Source organism: Ctenopharyngodon idella, chromosome 16 (genome assembly GCF_019924925.1).
Source record: "Ctenopharyngodon idella isolate HZGC_01 chromosome 16, HZGC01, whole genome shotgun sequence".
In the NCBI taxonomy this organism is placed as follows: domain Eukaryota; kingdom Metazoa; phylum Chordata; class Actinopteri; order Cypriniformes; family Xenocyprididae; genus Ctenopharyngodon; species Ctenopharyngodon idella.
This window is the reverse complement of record NC_067235.1, coordinates 12,323,442-12,337,328: the sequence shown is the minus strand read 5'-3', so window position 1 is coordinate 12,337,328 and position 13,887 is coordinate 12,323,442. Positions and strand designations below refer to the sequence as shown.

At 36.9% G+C, this 13,887-nt stretch overlaps 2 protein-coding genes across 3 annotated transcripts in view; one reads left to right on the top strand and one right to left on the bottom strand.

Moving 5' to 3' along the window:
* chn2 (chimerin 2) overlaps positions 1-2,991 on the bottom strand; it is a 50,902-nt gene extending 47,911 nt beyond the window's left edge. Inside the window, exons 1-2 of one of the 2 annotated variants that reach the window (XM_051866073.1) lie at positions 2,110-2,990; positions 1,824-1,973 (exon numbers count right to left, since the gene is read on the bottom strand). In XM_051866073.1, the coding sequence (XP_051722033.1) occupies positions 1,824-1,872 (49 nt within the window). In that variant the 5' untranslated portion in view covers positions 1,873-1,973; positions 2,110-2,990. Of the gene's footprint in view, positions 1-1,823 lie in introns of both variants that reach the window. The other variant, XR_007925578.1, reaches the window with a different exon arrangement.
* Positions 2,992-4,008: 1,017 nt separating this feature from the next.
* On the top strand, positions 4,009-12,344 carry cpvl (carboxypeptidase vitellogenic like). Its single transcript, XM_051866072.1, has 13 exons — positions 4,009-4,174; positions 4,491-4,684; positions 5,580-5,698; positions 5,928-6,042; positions 7,572-7,630; positions 7,860-7,939; positions 8,037-8,103; positions 8,217-8,339; positions 9,128-9,259; positions 10,240-10,338; positions 10,426-10,599; positions 11,446-11,628; positions 12,033-12,344. Exons 2-13 carry the CDS (start codon positions 4,504-4,506, stop codon positions 12,135-12,137), a joined length of 1,437 nt encoding a protein of 478 aa, XP_051722032.1. The 5' UTR covers positions 4,009-4,174; positions 4,491-4,503; the 3' UTR covers positions 12,138-12,344.
* The last annotated feature ends 1,543 nt before the right edge of the window (positions 12,345-13,887 follow it).

The window sequence follows — 13,887 nt, the reverse complement described above, 5'->3', positions numbered from 1 at the left end:
ACTTTTGAGCAAGGGTAGTGTACAAGGGTGTAGATCTAAATGTGTGTAGTTGGTAAAAGATGCACTTTGGTACCTGTGTGAAAATTATGTCAAAAGTTTTGAAAATTAACAGGTGGAAGTTAATATATTGGCGATCAAACTTCTGCACATGTGATAATGCAGCTTAAACACCATTCAGCTCGGCTACGAAGATGACAGGTAATTTTAAAAGCTCATTTTCAACATCAATAATTTCTTGGGGATAATAAGATCAGGATAATAGAAAATCTTTCAAGTGAATAAAACGGAGAGAGGAACAGCTTTTAGGGTAATTAGTTTTCATCACACGCCCATGAAAACGTTTGATGACTCATTTTAGATGCGAAAAATTCTGAAATGTTGGGATTTAGGATATATGCCTGTTGTAATCGCGATCCCTTGAGACAATGGGTGGGAAGTGCATTTGTACTGGATGTGTCCAAACCAGTTTTTGGTTCCCACGTTACAACATGTTGAAATGGACACAACATTACCCAAACATTCCAGTTTTTAAAGTTTAGAACATTTTCAGAGAGACATTACTGGCAGTGATATATACTTGGGATATTAACAGTTGACACTGATGACAAATTTGTGAACAATGCTGACATTGTACTATTGCTGTTATGCCCAAATCACACTTGGGTCATTCCGCAAAATAAGTCTTTTCCGGTTTGAAAAGGTGAAATTTCTGTATGATTTTAAACATTCAAACAGACCAAGTCTTTAATGTTAATGTTAATGAAGTTGCGAGTGTAGAGTGTTAAAGTCGCGATACAACAGAAGTAGTGACAGATCTTTTCTTCTGTGTTGTGATGTAAATCTGAGTAAAAATGTTATCAAAAAAGAAAAACAATGTAGTGGTAGGACTTGGTTCATCAGGTTTTGATTGGATGGAGGAAGATCTGAATGTGAGCTTAAAGTACACTGAAAGAAAGAGGCAGGGTTTGTATGTGAACTAAATGATTGGACAAGTCTGACATTTCAAGGAAAAAGCAAGTTATTTTGATTACAAATCATGCGATCAAAAAAAGAAAAATGCATGAATGAATCATTCACAAGGTCATGAAACTGTTTCCTCAATATATGCTATTTCCACAAATATCCAGGTTTCGATAATCTGTTCTTTAATGTATAAAATCATAGTAACAGAGCTGATTATTTAAGATTTTTATAGTAAACCTCACAAAATATAAGATAAAAGTTATTTATGGACTTAAAGAGAAGTTATAGAATGGTTGCCACAGGTTAATATAAATATATATTAGAGAGAGAAAATACAAAATGCTTTTAATTCTACATAAAATTTCAGTGCATGCAGTAACCAATGATATTTCACTGAGGATTAAAAATGAGGATATCATATGGAAGAATTACAATAAGTATAATTGAGCACTGTGCGCATTTTTTATTTTTTTACCTCACGCCATAATGTAGCAAAAACCAAAGACTCATATTGCTCTGTGTTTGTTATATCATGTACATATAATCAGATAGAGGTGGCCTGTAAAACTCGTGCACTGTGAGTGTGACATTACACAACCCTCTGTCACCGTGCGTTGGTGATATCAACGACTACATGCTTTTACATTGGTGAAGGAAGTCAAAGGTGGGTCTAGTTCGTCCAGGACGAAGGAAAGGTACTGTATGACACACCTCTTCACCATGTTCTATCCTGTCTGCTTTAATTACATCCAAAACCACAGAAATGAAACTGGCAACCATATCATTTCTGCCATTAATCACTTCAAGTGCTTCTTCATTTTCCCAAACAAAATGTTTCATTTTGATTCAATAGTACTCACCCGAAGAGACGGAGGAACCCGACAGACTGGAGTTACTGGACGCTGCCATCTCGTCTAAATCACTGAATTACTGGCGTCTGTTAGGGCTTGACAGCTCTCCCATCTCAGTCTCTGCTCTCCTGACCTGTCCGTAGCTCTCCGGAGTTCCTCCTAAACAGCCGATAATATCCAGCTGTGAGAGTCGGATCAGACGGGAGTCGCCAACGCTGCCGCATTTACAGACGCGAGTGTGGCAGCAGAAGAACCATATGGTGAAACTAGTTGATACAACATCAAATATACGTACAGAAAATATGACAACTCATCTACTCGTCATCGTAATGAAATGCAGAATTCAAAAAAACTTCCAAGCCGTTCCGTGCGCTGTCAGTGCCAGTAGGTTTCGCCATATTTAGAGAGAGGGATTTTACTGTATCGCTTCCATGTGCCACTTCAAGGCTTGTAATAAACACACAGTGTGTGCAACGGTGAATCCGCCTTCTTAAAGTGGAAGAGACGCGCGTCACTACAGCGCGCACATTCCTCCTGTCTACCTGACCATGCTGTAAGTGTATACCCTAGTTTCAGCCTCTCGACTGTGTGCTGTGGGAATGTAAGAAAGTTGAATTCCTAGTGCTGTTCAAAAATGTTACATGTTCAAAACATTGACACTGATACACTATAACACCGATACACAGTACAGTAACAGTGATACAGTAGCTACACTTTGGTGTTGCTTTTTAAAAAAGCATTAGATGCTAAACTAGATATGCTTGATAAACTGCTAACTTAAAGGTAACCTAGCATGAAAAGTAACTCATTTTAAACACATCAAATGCTTGTAGCTGAAGTTTATAACATGTCACTGTACACTTTAAAACATGTAATTTTGTCACACCCACGTAAAAAGCATGTTGCACTTTCCACAAATATGGTACAGAGTACTGTAGGTCCAGAAAAGAAATTACACTTTTTATGTCTCAAATGGTCATTTATCTTCAGCAACTGTTGCTTGTCATTCTCAAGAGGTCAAAGTCAAACTGTAAGCTGCTTTTTTTGCTATTCATTTTCTATGAGGTTTGCAATTTTGTAACATTTGGAACATTTGAGTGTATAAATACAGTTTAAACCCCTCATTTGTGTGATTTTCTAGCAATAAACATCAGAATTGAATAGTTTGACGAATGCAATCACCACTACTTTTTGTGTAAAAATGCATTATTTATTTGTGCTCTAGAAGAAGCCCAAATAATGTTATTTCACTCTAAAAAAATATTTACATGATTTGTTATCATAACTTTTTTCTTTTGGTAAATCAACTTAGATAATAAATGTGGTTCAGATAACATAATCTGAGTTTCTGTTGGTTAAACCAATCGCCTTCATTGTATTAACTCAAATTTTTAATTTCAGTGAACTCAAAATTTTAAGGCAACCAGGAAACTTAATTTTTCAAGTTAAACCAAAAATTATTTTTTACAGTGTTCTTGGGTGTCGCAATTTTAAAGAATCTTACATTTTTATAATGGGGGGAAACCTGCTTATATGTAATGTTAGACACAGCTAAATATTACATTTTTGGCCATTACAGTTAATTAATATTTAAAGTTAATTACTGCAATATTTACCACAACATATCGGCCAAAATTATGATATTGTTGCATGATTTTAATTGTTAGATACTGTCGACAATGTCAAGACAGACAGGCCAAAATCAGGATTACATGCTTCTCAAATGAGCTGTGACTTGTTATACAAGGTCAGAATAAGATTTTATTTGAGCAAGTTGTTACATGTATTTTGAATGTTATGAATTTTTACAATTTATTTAGTTGTTGGCCAAAAAAACAAACAAACAAACATGTTTTTCTGTTTAATGAATTGTTTTGGTTTCATAATGTTTTACAGTGTTTGTATTTTTATTAAAACCTGGTTAGATTCTGTTCAAAAGTCCACAATAGACAATTCAATATCAGGTGTCATTCTAACAATACCAAATATTATAACAACATGCTTCGTTTTTGAGAAAAAGTTCAACTTGTGTTCAACGTACTACAACAGTAGACATGTTCAGTGACTTTTTGTAGTTAGAAAAAGGCTTTTAAAAATATAGCAACATTAATACTCACTTGTGTGACAACTAGTATAACAAATGCATATTGAATATATTGGGAAAGCTGGTATGTGGGTTGGGGACTGCTTCTCTCAAATTGTCCTGTAGGGGGCAATGTTCTCGACTGAAGTTCCTGGTTCACTGTGATCACATGACACAGCACCCATATAGTCATGTGACAACAGCCTGATCTTTTACTTCAGTTTCATGCTGATGCAAACTGTCTGGATTTCTTTTCTGATTGACATTTGGCTTCAAGGTAACTATTTTTATTGATCAGAAAAAGAAGATGTGTTTGAATTATCTCGTATTTGATTTGATAGGAACTCTTAACAGCCTATCACAATTACAGTTTCTGCACATTTTCTGTTTTGCTCTTATATGCATAACTTAATGTGTCGCATTTGTGCGTTAATGATCTGTATTTGCAATGTTCGGCAGACTGACAGGAGATCTGTTGTTGTTTCTCTAGTTTGATATGTTTAGACATGTAAAGACAGGTAGAAGGTAATATGAGCCTTTTAATATCATTCTTGATCATTGATCCCAGTGTCATATTTCTATGCTGTCTGCAGTTAAAACTCTATAATGCTGAAGCAAACGCTGAGGCTGCTCTTCCTCTGGGCTGTGCTGGAGTCCGTCTGCTCCCGCGGATGTTCCTCATTCTTCTGCCGCAAATCACATCGTGTGAGCGGGTCACATTTTGGAGTTGACCCGGGCAAACCTCTGATGCTCACCCCCTATCTGGAGGAAGGCAAGATAGAAGAAGGTATGCTTTTTGTTTGCATATAATTGTTTCAGTTCCTCATAAACCTTCATTCCCCTGTTGAAAAAAAACAGCATATGCTGGTAAGGTAGGTTTTGAAGCTGGTCCATGCTGGTCCTATGTTAGTCTTGGACCATCTTAGGACCAGCTTTGGACCAGCATAGGACCAGCATAAACCAGCTCAAACCAGCATACCAGCTTCAAAACCTACCTTATACTGATTTTTTTCAACAGGGTCACCATCTGATAAACAGGAACATAGAAAGTTTATCATAACAGGGGGGGAAAAGGAGCAAGAATGTCTTTGTTTTTTTCGATATGAATAAGGTAGTGAGAAATTGATAGATCAGCTGAACTCAAATTACAGTCATGAAACGGAAGCTAAGATTGTCTTTTCTTCCATATTGTGACCTATATTTGAGTGAAAGGGCTTCTCGAACAAGAAAAAATGTAGGGCCGGTGTGGTGCCGAATTCCTACCCCTGCCAAATTATTACCCCCCTAGTATTGGTAGGTTTAGGATTAGGTGTGGGGGAGGGGTTAGGATTAGGGGTGGGGTTAGGATTAGGCAATCAGGTAGCGACTTCAACGAGGGGGGTAATAATTTGGCAGGGGGTCGAAATTCGGCACAACACCTGTTCCTACTTGTTTTTGTACATCGGAAATTGATTGGATGGTTGTTGTTTAGAATTTCTGTGATCTCATGGGAGTGACAGGTGTTCCCGCCCTTGAGCCAGTAAATACGTCATCAGAGAAGAGAGAAATCATTTTTTAAAAATACTGCAATATTCCATAAAAAAATAAGAATTTTCTATTTTGATATCATGGTGACTTTAAAACTACTATCATAATTTACTGATCTTTCTGACCTGTTTGCTAATACAAATTCATTTATGCAGCCAAAAAACTTAGTTTGGTGGGACCCCTTCCTGGTGCCAATGTCAAGAGTTTCTCAGGATATCTCACTGTGAACAAGACCTACAACAGCAACCTTTTCTTCTGGTTCTTCCCTGCCCAGGTAATATAATGTTATACACTTAGTTTTGTTACACTGTATACGAACAGCACTAAAGATAAGACTGATCTGCTGACCGTATCTTCTGCGTCAGTTGGCATCACTTGAGTCAGGTGTTTTCAGAGGTCGTTCACAACAAATTACACAGTCCACAGATTTTTTTCTGATTTAGAGTGATGTTATTGACGTTGACTGCACACTCATTTATTGCTGCATGTTCGTCTGTGTTTAGGATAAACCAGAGACGGCTCCGGTGCTGCTGTGGCTGCAAGGAGGACCCGGAGGCACCTCTATGTTTGGCTTGTTTGTGGAGCATGGCCCATATTTTGTACATAAGAACCTCACATGTGAGTACAAACATCTCTATGTTGTGTTCCAATATGTTGGAGAATGGCATGTTGTCTTATGCACGTTAAAGTATGGATGTTCTTAGACCAGAAATGATCGTTTTGCTTAAAGTGCCCTTGTTATGCTATTTTAAAGGTTCCTTCCTAATTTTGTTTTTGGAGGTCTCCTACAATGTTTATGTGCATCCTAACCCTAACCCTAACCCAGGTCAAAAAACATGTCAAGTTGTCTTATAATACACATTACAGCATCACCTCTTTTCTCACAGTGTCTGAACTGGTTCAATGAAGAACACTGTCTCTGTAAACTCCTTTCTGAGAGCCTACTCTGCTCTGATTGGTCAGATGGCCCAGTCTGTTGTGATTGGTCTACCCCTTACAGTGTGTGTCGGGAACAAAACGCTCATTACCATATCTAATTTTCAGCTCAGCTTTTCCGGCTTCCTCAGCACTTATACATTGAACAGTAACAACACCATCCCTTTTACTGTACCGGATTTGCTTTCGCAGCACAGAAAACAGTGTCTTCTTGACATGTCGACAACATGAACCAAACTGGTTCCTCAGCTGTGACTAGAGTGTTTGAGGGCAGGGCAAAGTAGATGTTGTTCACAGGCAGCCAATGAAGTCCATAGGCTGGCATTATGTACATTTTGTTGTAAAGGAAGTAAGGCTGGAGTTGCTGATTACTCATTTCAGGCAGTTCAGAATCAGTTCTTTCTTTTGGAAGACAATAACTTTGCACTTTGATCTTTGAAATTTTGCAGACCTTTTACATTCACAAACAGCTTTATTACACACAACATTAAAGGGTTGGTTCACCCAAAAATGAAAATAATGTCATTAATTACTCACCCTCATGCCGTTCCACACCCGTAAGACCTTCATTCATCTTTGGAACACAAATTAAGATATTTTTGTTGAAATCAGATGGCTCAGTGAGGCCTCCATAGCCAGCAATGACATTTCCTCTCTCAAGATCCATTAATGTACTAAAAACATATTTAAATCAGTTCATGTGAGTACAGTGGTTCAATATTAATATTATAAAGCGACGAGAATATTTTTGGTGCGCCGAAAAAAACAAAATAACGACTTATATAGTGATGGCTGATTTCAAAACACTGCTTCATGAAGCTTCGGAGCGTTATAAATCAGCGGTTCGGAGCGCCAAAGTCATGTGATTTCAGCAGTTTGGCGGTTTGACATGCGATCCGAATCATGATTCGACACGCTGATTCATAATGCTCTGTAGCTTCATGAAGCAGTGCTTTGAAATCGGCCATTCAATGATTTATCAAAAATATCTTAATTTGTGTTCCGAAGATGAATGAAGGTCTTACGGGTATAAAACGACATGTGGGTGAGTAATAAATGACATTATTTTCATTTTTGGGTGAACTAACCCTTTAAATGTAATAGGGGCACTTTAATAGAGAAACCCTATATTTTTATGGTTTAAAGTCATTGCTGAAATGCAATTCCTTTTAAAAGATTGAATGATCTGACTGTTTACTGTCTTTCTAAAGTGGGTTATAGGGAATTCCCCTGGACATCACGCTACTCAGTTCTCTACATCGACAACCCAGTGAGTTCAGTGTATTTGAATTGTTTTAGACTAGATATGTCTGTAAATTAGGCTGTCAAAGTGTGTGTATATATATTAATCAATCAATCAATCAATTTTAATCAATTATTTTATTCCATTGACAGCCCTACTGCAAATATACTAATGCAGTACGTTTGACCAGTGTCTTTATGGCAGGTCTCACTTTAAATCATTTATCTTAAATGCTTATTTGTGATTTATTTCTAAGGTTGGGACAGGATGGAGTTTCACTGAGGATGACCGAGGATTTGCCCAAAACCAAGATGATGTGGGCAGAGATTTGTACAGGTACAGTGACACAGTTTTCTGTATTTCTAAGATAATGTGAGATGCATGTGATTATTTATATATATATATGGTTTTTTTTGTTTGTTTTTCTCTTCAGTGCCCTGACTCAGTTCTTCCAAATATTCAGTGAGTTCCAGTCTAATCCGTTCTACGCTACAGGCGAGGTGAGGAAAGGGACCTCATTTTGGCTTGATACAATCAGAATCTTGCTCTCTTATACAGTCAAAACAGTGCATTTTTTACAATTATAACTATATTTAAAATTTTAAACCCATAGTCATATGCAGGAAAGTATGTTCCAGCGATTGGCTACTACATCCACAAGAACAATCCTTCCGCCAAAGTGAAGATCAACTTCAAAGGAGTGGCCATTGGAGATGGTCTGTGTGACCCTGAGCTGGTGAATGAAAAGGATATTTCCTTTAAAACACATCACATGCCAGATAATTATGATGTACAGAAGTGCTATTGCCCTATACTTGCTCTAAAGGCATTATAAACATAACAGTAGCCACTATAAAGTTTCATGAGTTTAAATACAGGAGTGAGTCCCCTAAACTATCGTTCCATGTGTGTACAGAACACGACTCTCTCCCAAAATTACGATGATTGATACCATTTTAACCATTACAATGTTCTGCTATCTTGCATGTTTTTCTATTTTTGACCAAAGTAATATATCAGCCAAAGACTATTCTACAGTTTTAACTAAACCACCATTGACAGAGGAATCGTGTTTTGTTTGTTCTTGGAAGGCTGTTTTGCATAGTGCTGAAGTGATGCCATGTCCTCTTATTATAAGCGTTTTAGGACTCCTAAAGCAATGAAGTTTATAGAGTTATTATATGGGCAAATGCGGGTCGTGATATTTTAGTCTTATTTTCAATATAAAACATTTAAATTTAGTTTGGTTTATTATGGGCTTGTTCTTTATTTGCTTTTTCTAGCAAGATCTGGCATCACAAATGAGTCAAGGCTTGCATCGCTTTCCCTGTGATTTTCTTGCACTGTGCATACAGCAGAGAGACACATCCCTGATGTTATTGGGAGTTAATTTGGTTGTAGAATGTGGTTGTCACTCATATATATTACAAAACTTGACTTTCTGTAAAGCTGCTTTGAAAATAAATTTGACTTTGACTGTTGTTCATGTGCAGACATTAATCTCATCGATCCTCTCTGTCTCAGATGCTGGGAGGCTATGCAGATTTCCTCTATCAGACAGGTCTCGTGGATGAACTGCAGAGCCAGCATGTGAAGATGCAGACAGATGCAGGAGTCAAACTCATCCAGGAGCAGAGATGGGTGGAGGCCTTTGAGGTGAGCATGAGAGTTCAAGACATACCTAAGGCCGGGTGCTTCTCATTTCTTATTTGTGCATCCTCGTTTCCTTTACTTGCTTCCTTTCCTTGCGTCTTAGCTCCACCCTCCTTAGGATGTGAGGAAAGGATGCAAAGGAAGAAATGAAGACTAGGAAAGCTTATTTGTACATTGGAATATTCTTGGTCACTCAAGCGTCACTTCAAAGCATCATCAGCTGCGCTCAAGGGATCCGCCCTTATGTTGTTAAAGGGATAGTTCACACAAAAATGAAAAGTCTTTTATTAATTACTCACACTCATGTCGTTCCAAATCCTTGTTCATCTTCGGAACACAAATGAAGATCTTTTTGGTGATATCTGAGAGCTTGCTGTCCCTCCATAGACAGCTATGCATTTGACACTTTGATACTTCAAAAAGTTCATTTAGAGATCGTAAAACTAATCCATATGAATCGAGTGGTTTAGTCCAAATTTTCTTGATCGCTTTATATGATGAACAGATTTAATTTAGGCTTTTATTCACATATAAACATTCATCAACTCACACATCAGTTGTGGTAAACGGAAGCTCAAGCATGTTTGCTTGACGTGCAAGAACCAATGAGGTTCATTCTTGTGTGTTACCCAGCACGTTTGAGCTTCCACAAGAACCAATGAGGTTCATTCTCGTGAGAATTTTATATGTGCATCAGGATTTTTGACAGGAAAGGTTTCCAAATAGGACACACCTGTGCATCCTCGCTCACAGCTCTTCTGGAAGCTTCCTCACTCCTCGTTCCTCGCCTCCTCATGGTGCAATTAGAGAATTGAGATGTCATTCGAGATGGCTAACTTGGATCGGTATCCGGTTCACAGGCTGGAGGACAGAGGAACAAGGAAACGAGGAAGCATCCATTTGAGTATTGAGAAGCACCCTAAATCTGTGGCACTGAGGCTTCATAATACATCAGTTCTGAAAACATCTCGTCTGTCCTCTAGGTGTTTGACAGCTTACTGAATGGTGATCTTGTTCCTTATCCCTCATACTTCCAAAACGTCACTGGGTGCACCAACTACTACAACTACATGCAGTGTCAGGTACCAGCACATTTCATTACAAGTAAACGGTGGGAATTGGGGGCTCTGGATTTAAATGTGTCTCATTCTGTTTTTTTTCCTAAATAGGAACCTCCAGATCAGGAGTATTTTTCTTCATTTGTGACTCTACCAGATGTTCGACGTTCCATCCATGTTGGGAATCTTACGTTCAATGACGGCTCAGAGGTTGAGAAACATCTGCTTCAGGATGTCATGAAGTCCATCAAGCCCTGGTTGGGCATCCTCATGGACAACTATAGAGTGAGGAAACAATTTCATTTTTGGTTTGGGAGTTTTATAGACTTGGTTAAATTGACCTTTTAGACAAAAAAATCTATAAAAAAAAAATAAAAAAAAGTTTGCATATGCTTTTTTTTTGTTGAATATCATATTTCATAGTATCATAGTATGATATAGGAGAATATGAAGCTCACTGTTATTCAGTGGCCCAAAATAGGTGAAATATTACTAACAATATAAAAGTTAGTCTTGCTTTTACTTTATAAAAATCAGTAAAGATTTCACAGCAAAAAGACACGGATACTACCTGAAGATGGACGGTTAAGCAATGAGAACGTTTTGGCCCGACAGAAAAGTGGCTAAAAGTGACCTTTTACTACAAAAGTATGAACTATCAATCAGATGACAGAAAGGCATGTAGAAGATGGTGTACAACAGGTTTTTCAGCAAAGTTTTTGATCATGTTGAAATTTAAAGGCCATCAAATATGATACAGTAGGCTTTATAGGGTAAATAGATTTATTATATAATATTTGAAATGTGCTGTTTCAAAAGGTTGATTTTAGTTTTTAGTATTTTATTTTTTAATTGTTAAATTGATAATTCATCTGTTTATTTAGACAAAATTGCCTTGTGTGTTTGGTTAATTTACTTGCTTTGTATTTTTAATATAGTGTCCCTTGAAATCAAACTTAACAGACCCCAAATCTATAAGGACAAGCTCTTTGATACGCCCTGTAAATATTATACTTGTGAAACATTTTGTGGGTTTAAATAGCATTGTGGTCTTCATTTTGACAATGTCTTCCTTTTCTGGAGTAATTCCCACTTTGGATTAAACTGGGACTGATTTGTTTGTGTACTCAGGTGTTGATCTACAGTGGACAGCTTGATGTCATTGTTGCAGCCCCTCTGACTGAGCGCTTCCTGCCCACTGTGAGCTGGTCAGGAGCAGATGAGTATAAAAGCGCATTACGCATGCCCTGGAAGGTCCAGCCCAGTGACACTGAAGTGGCAGGTTACGTACGACAAGTGAAAGAGTTCTTTCAGGTGAGGTTTTGCAGTATTGCTATATTATATTATATTATATTATATTATTATAATTGGCAGATTAATTTTGAAATTATTGGCATCGGCTGACAGCCATACCTATTGTCAGTTTCAAAATCTTCTCAGTTTTTTTTAGTAGATAATAAACAAATATACAGTATATTATTTTTAAATATTGTGTAAAAGATGTGATGAATAGATACATAGAATAGTAAGTCTTCATATTAATGAGTCAAGTGTTGACAAAAAAGATGTGTCTTCAGCCGTGTCTTGATAATGGCTAGGCAGGTTATTCCACCAGCTTGGAACAGAAGGTAAAGGTCTGTGAAAGTGATTTCATGCCTCTTTTGCATGGCAAAAAATACAATGCTGATAAATGAATTCCTCTGTTTTCTTCTCTTCAGGTGATTGTCAGGGGAGGCGGGCACATTTTGCCTTACGACCAACCAGAGAGATCATTTGACATGATGGACAGATTCCTTTCTACAGACGGATTCTCTTCACATTGAAACACTAGGATCAAATAGAATGTAAAGCGATTGCTGAATGAATCAGTGTTCAGTTGTGTAATGTGTATTTCAATGCAATAGTTTGTGTGCTATAATAAAGAAAGGGTGTTAGGGGTTATATTTTTATTGGTCTGTGTGTAAAGTGAATGTTTTTATTGTACATGATCGTTTTTTGATTAAAGCAGGCTATGATTTGAGTATAATGTACTACTTTTAACTTGTCGTCTTTTTGAATCCATATGTAGGTTTTTATCTATTCAGTGTGATCAGCACTTTTAGTTGATGTTAGCTAGCATAATTATACATTCATGCATTTAAGGTATTAATGCTTCATGATTCACCGTTGTATCTACACAACTTGAAAAAAAAAAATGGTGAGACTATTTCAGTAACGTTTTTGTAATGGTTGTTATTTTTCTGATAATACATGCAAAGCTGTACTTTAAACTGTAGAATAAAAGACGAGAATGAAACTTTAAAGAGGAAACGATACCGAGGTAAACATTCAAAACCAATATGACCTACTTCCACAGGAAGCAGGTTCATTTTATATTAGGAGTGATAAGAACAAAATAAGTTAAATAGATTTGCCAATAGCACAACATACCATAAAATGAAATGCATTTATATTTAATGAACTCTGTAATTTATTTTCTCTGCCATTTGTTTCCTCAGTGTTTTTGACAGCATTTCCTCTGTGTGTCCTACAGGGGGCGACAGTTGACTGTTAAAAAAGATTTATGTTTCTTATTGGGTAGTTATAAAAGTGAAAGCGTTTTCTACATTTAGTGTCCTAAAGATGTATATGACACTTGTATTAGCCTGCTTCATGCTAGATATTTTTTTTTATGTCAATTTGTATATACCTGGTTGTTAGTTTTTCAAAGAAAGTGTTTGTTTTATTTCTCCATATCTTTTTAATAATTCTATGGTGTAGCGTAATTTATAAATGACGCAGAGAAAATCACATTTAAAATCCAATAATAATATTCAAAAAAAAAATAATAAAAAAAAATTAGTATTAGGCCTATCATAAGACATCCCCTTCAGACAATAAAATGAAAATCCATGTGCTTGACACTTTTGGCAACAAGGATGTGAAGGAGACATGAGTACATGTTAGGTGCCGTCAGTGCTCCATTGTGAGTTCATTTTAGACTATAAGTTCAATAAAAAAATTGTACATCCAAATGTGTTTTCTAAAGTTTTTGGTCATTTTTAATGCACATTTTGTAAACTCAAATACCAAAAAATCTGTGTTAGGCATAAATGACAAAGTCCTTTTATTAGGGGATAGATTTTTTTCTATATAGCTGCACTATTGTTCATTACTGGCAGGCAGTATAATAGTCTTTTTGCCTATGTTTTAGGTTGATGTTAGTAAGGTTTATTGAAGACAGAGAGGAAAAGCTGTACCTTTTCCAGATAGTATTAATGATAGTGACAGCAGTGCATCAGAAAATAAGGTCATAGTAAAAAAGGTAGAAGTTGAAGATCAAGGAAGATAGAAGCAGTAAGGGTGAGGGCAGAGATGAAGAATGAAAGTCATAGATTGTTGTGGAAGTCAGGCATTTTGGTACATTATCCTCTGCTAGTTTGGAAGATGTGATCCATGCTACAACCAGAGGTCAGGAAAGATGCCACTGTCTGTTGGCCTCATTACACTGACAAGTAAATGCTCCAAAAAATGATGACTAAACCAAGTTACATGTGGAAAGTGTGGGGTACACTGAAAAAGAAGAGTCTTGTT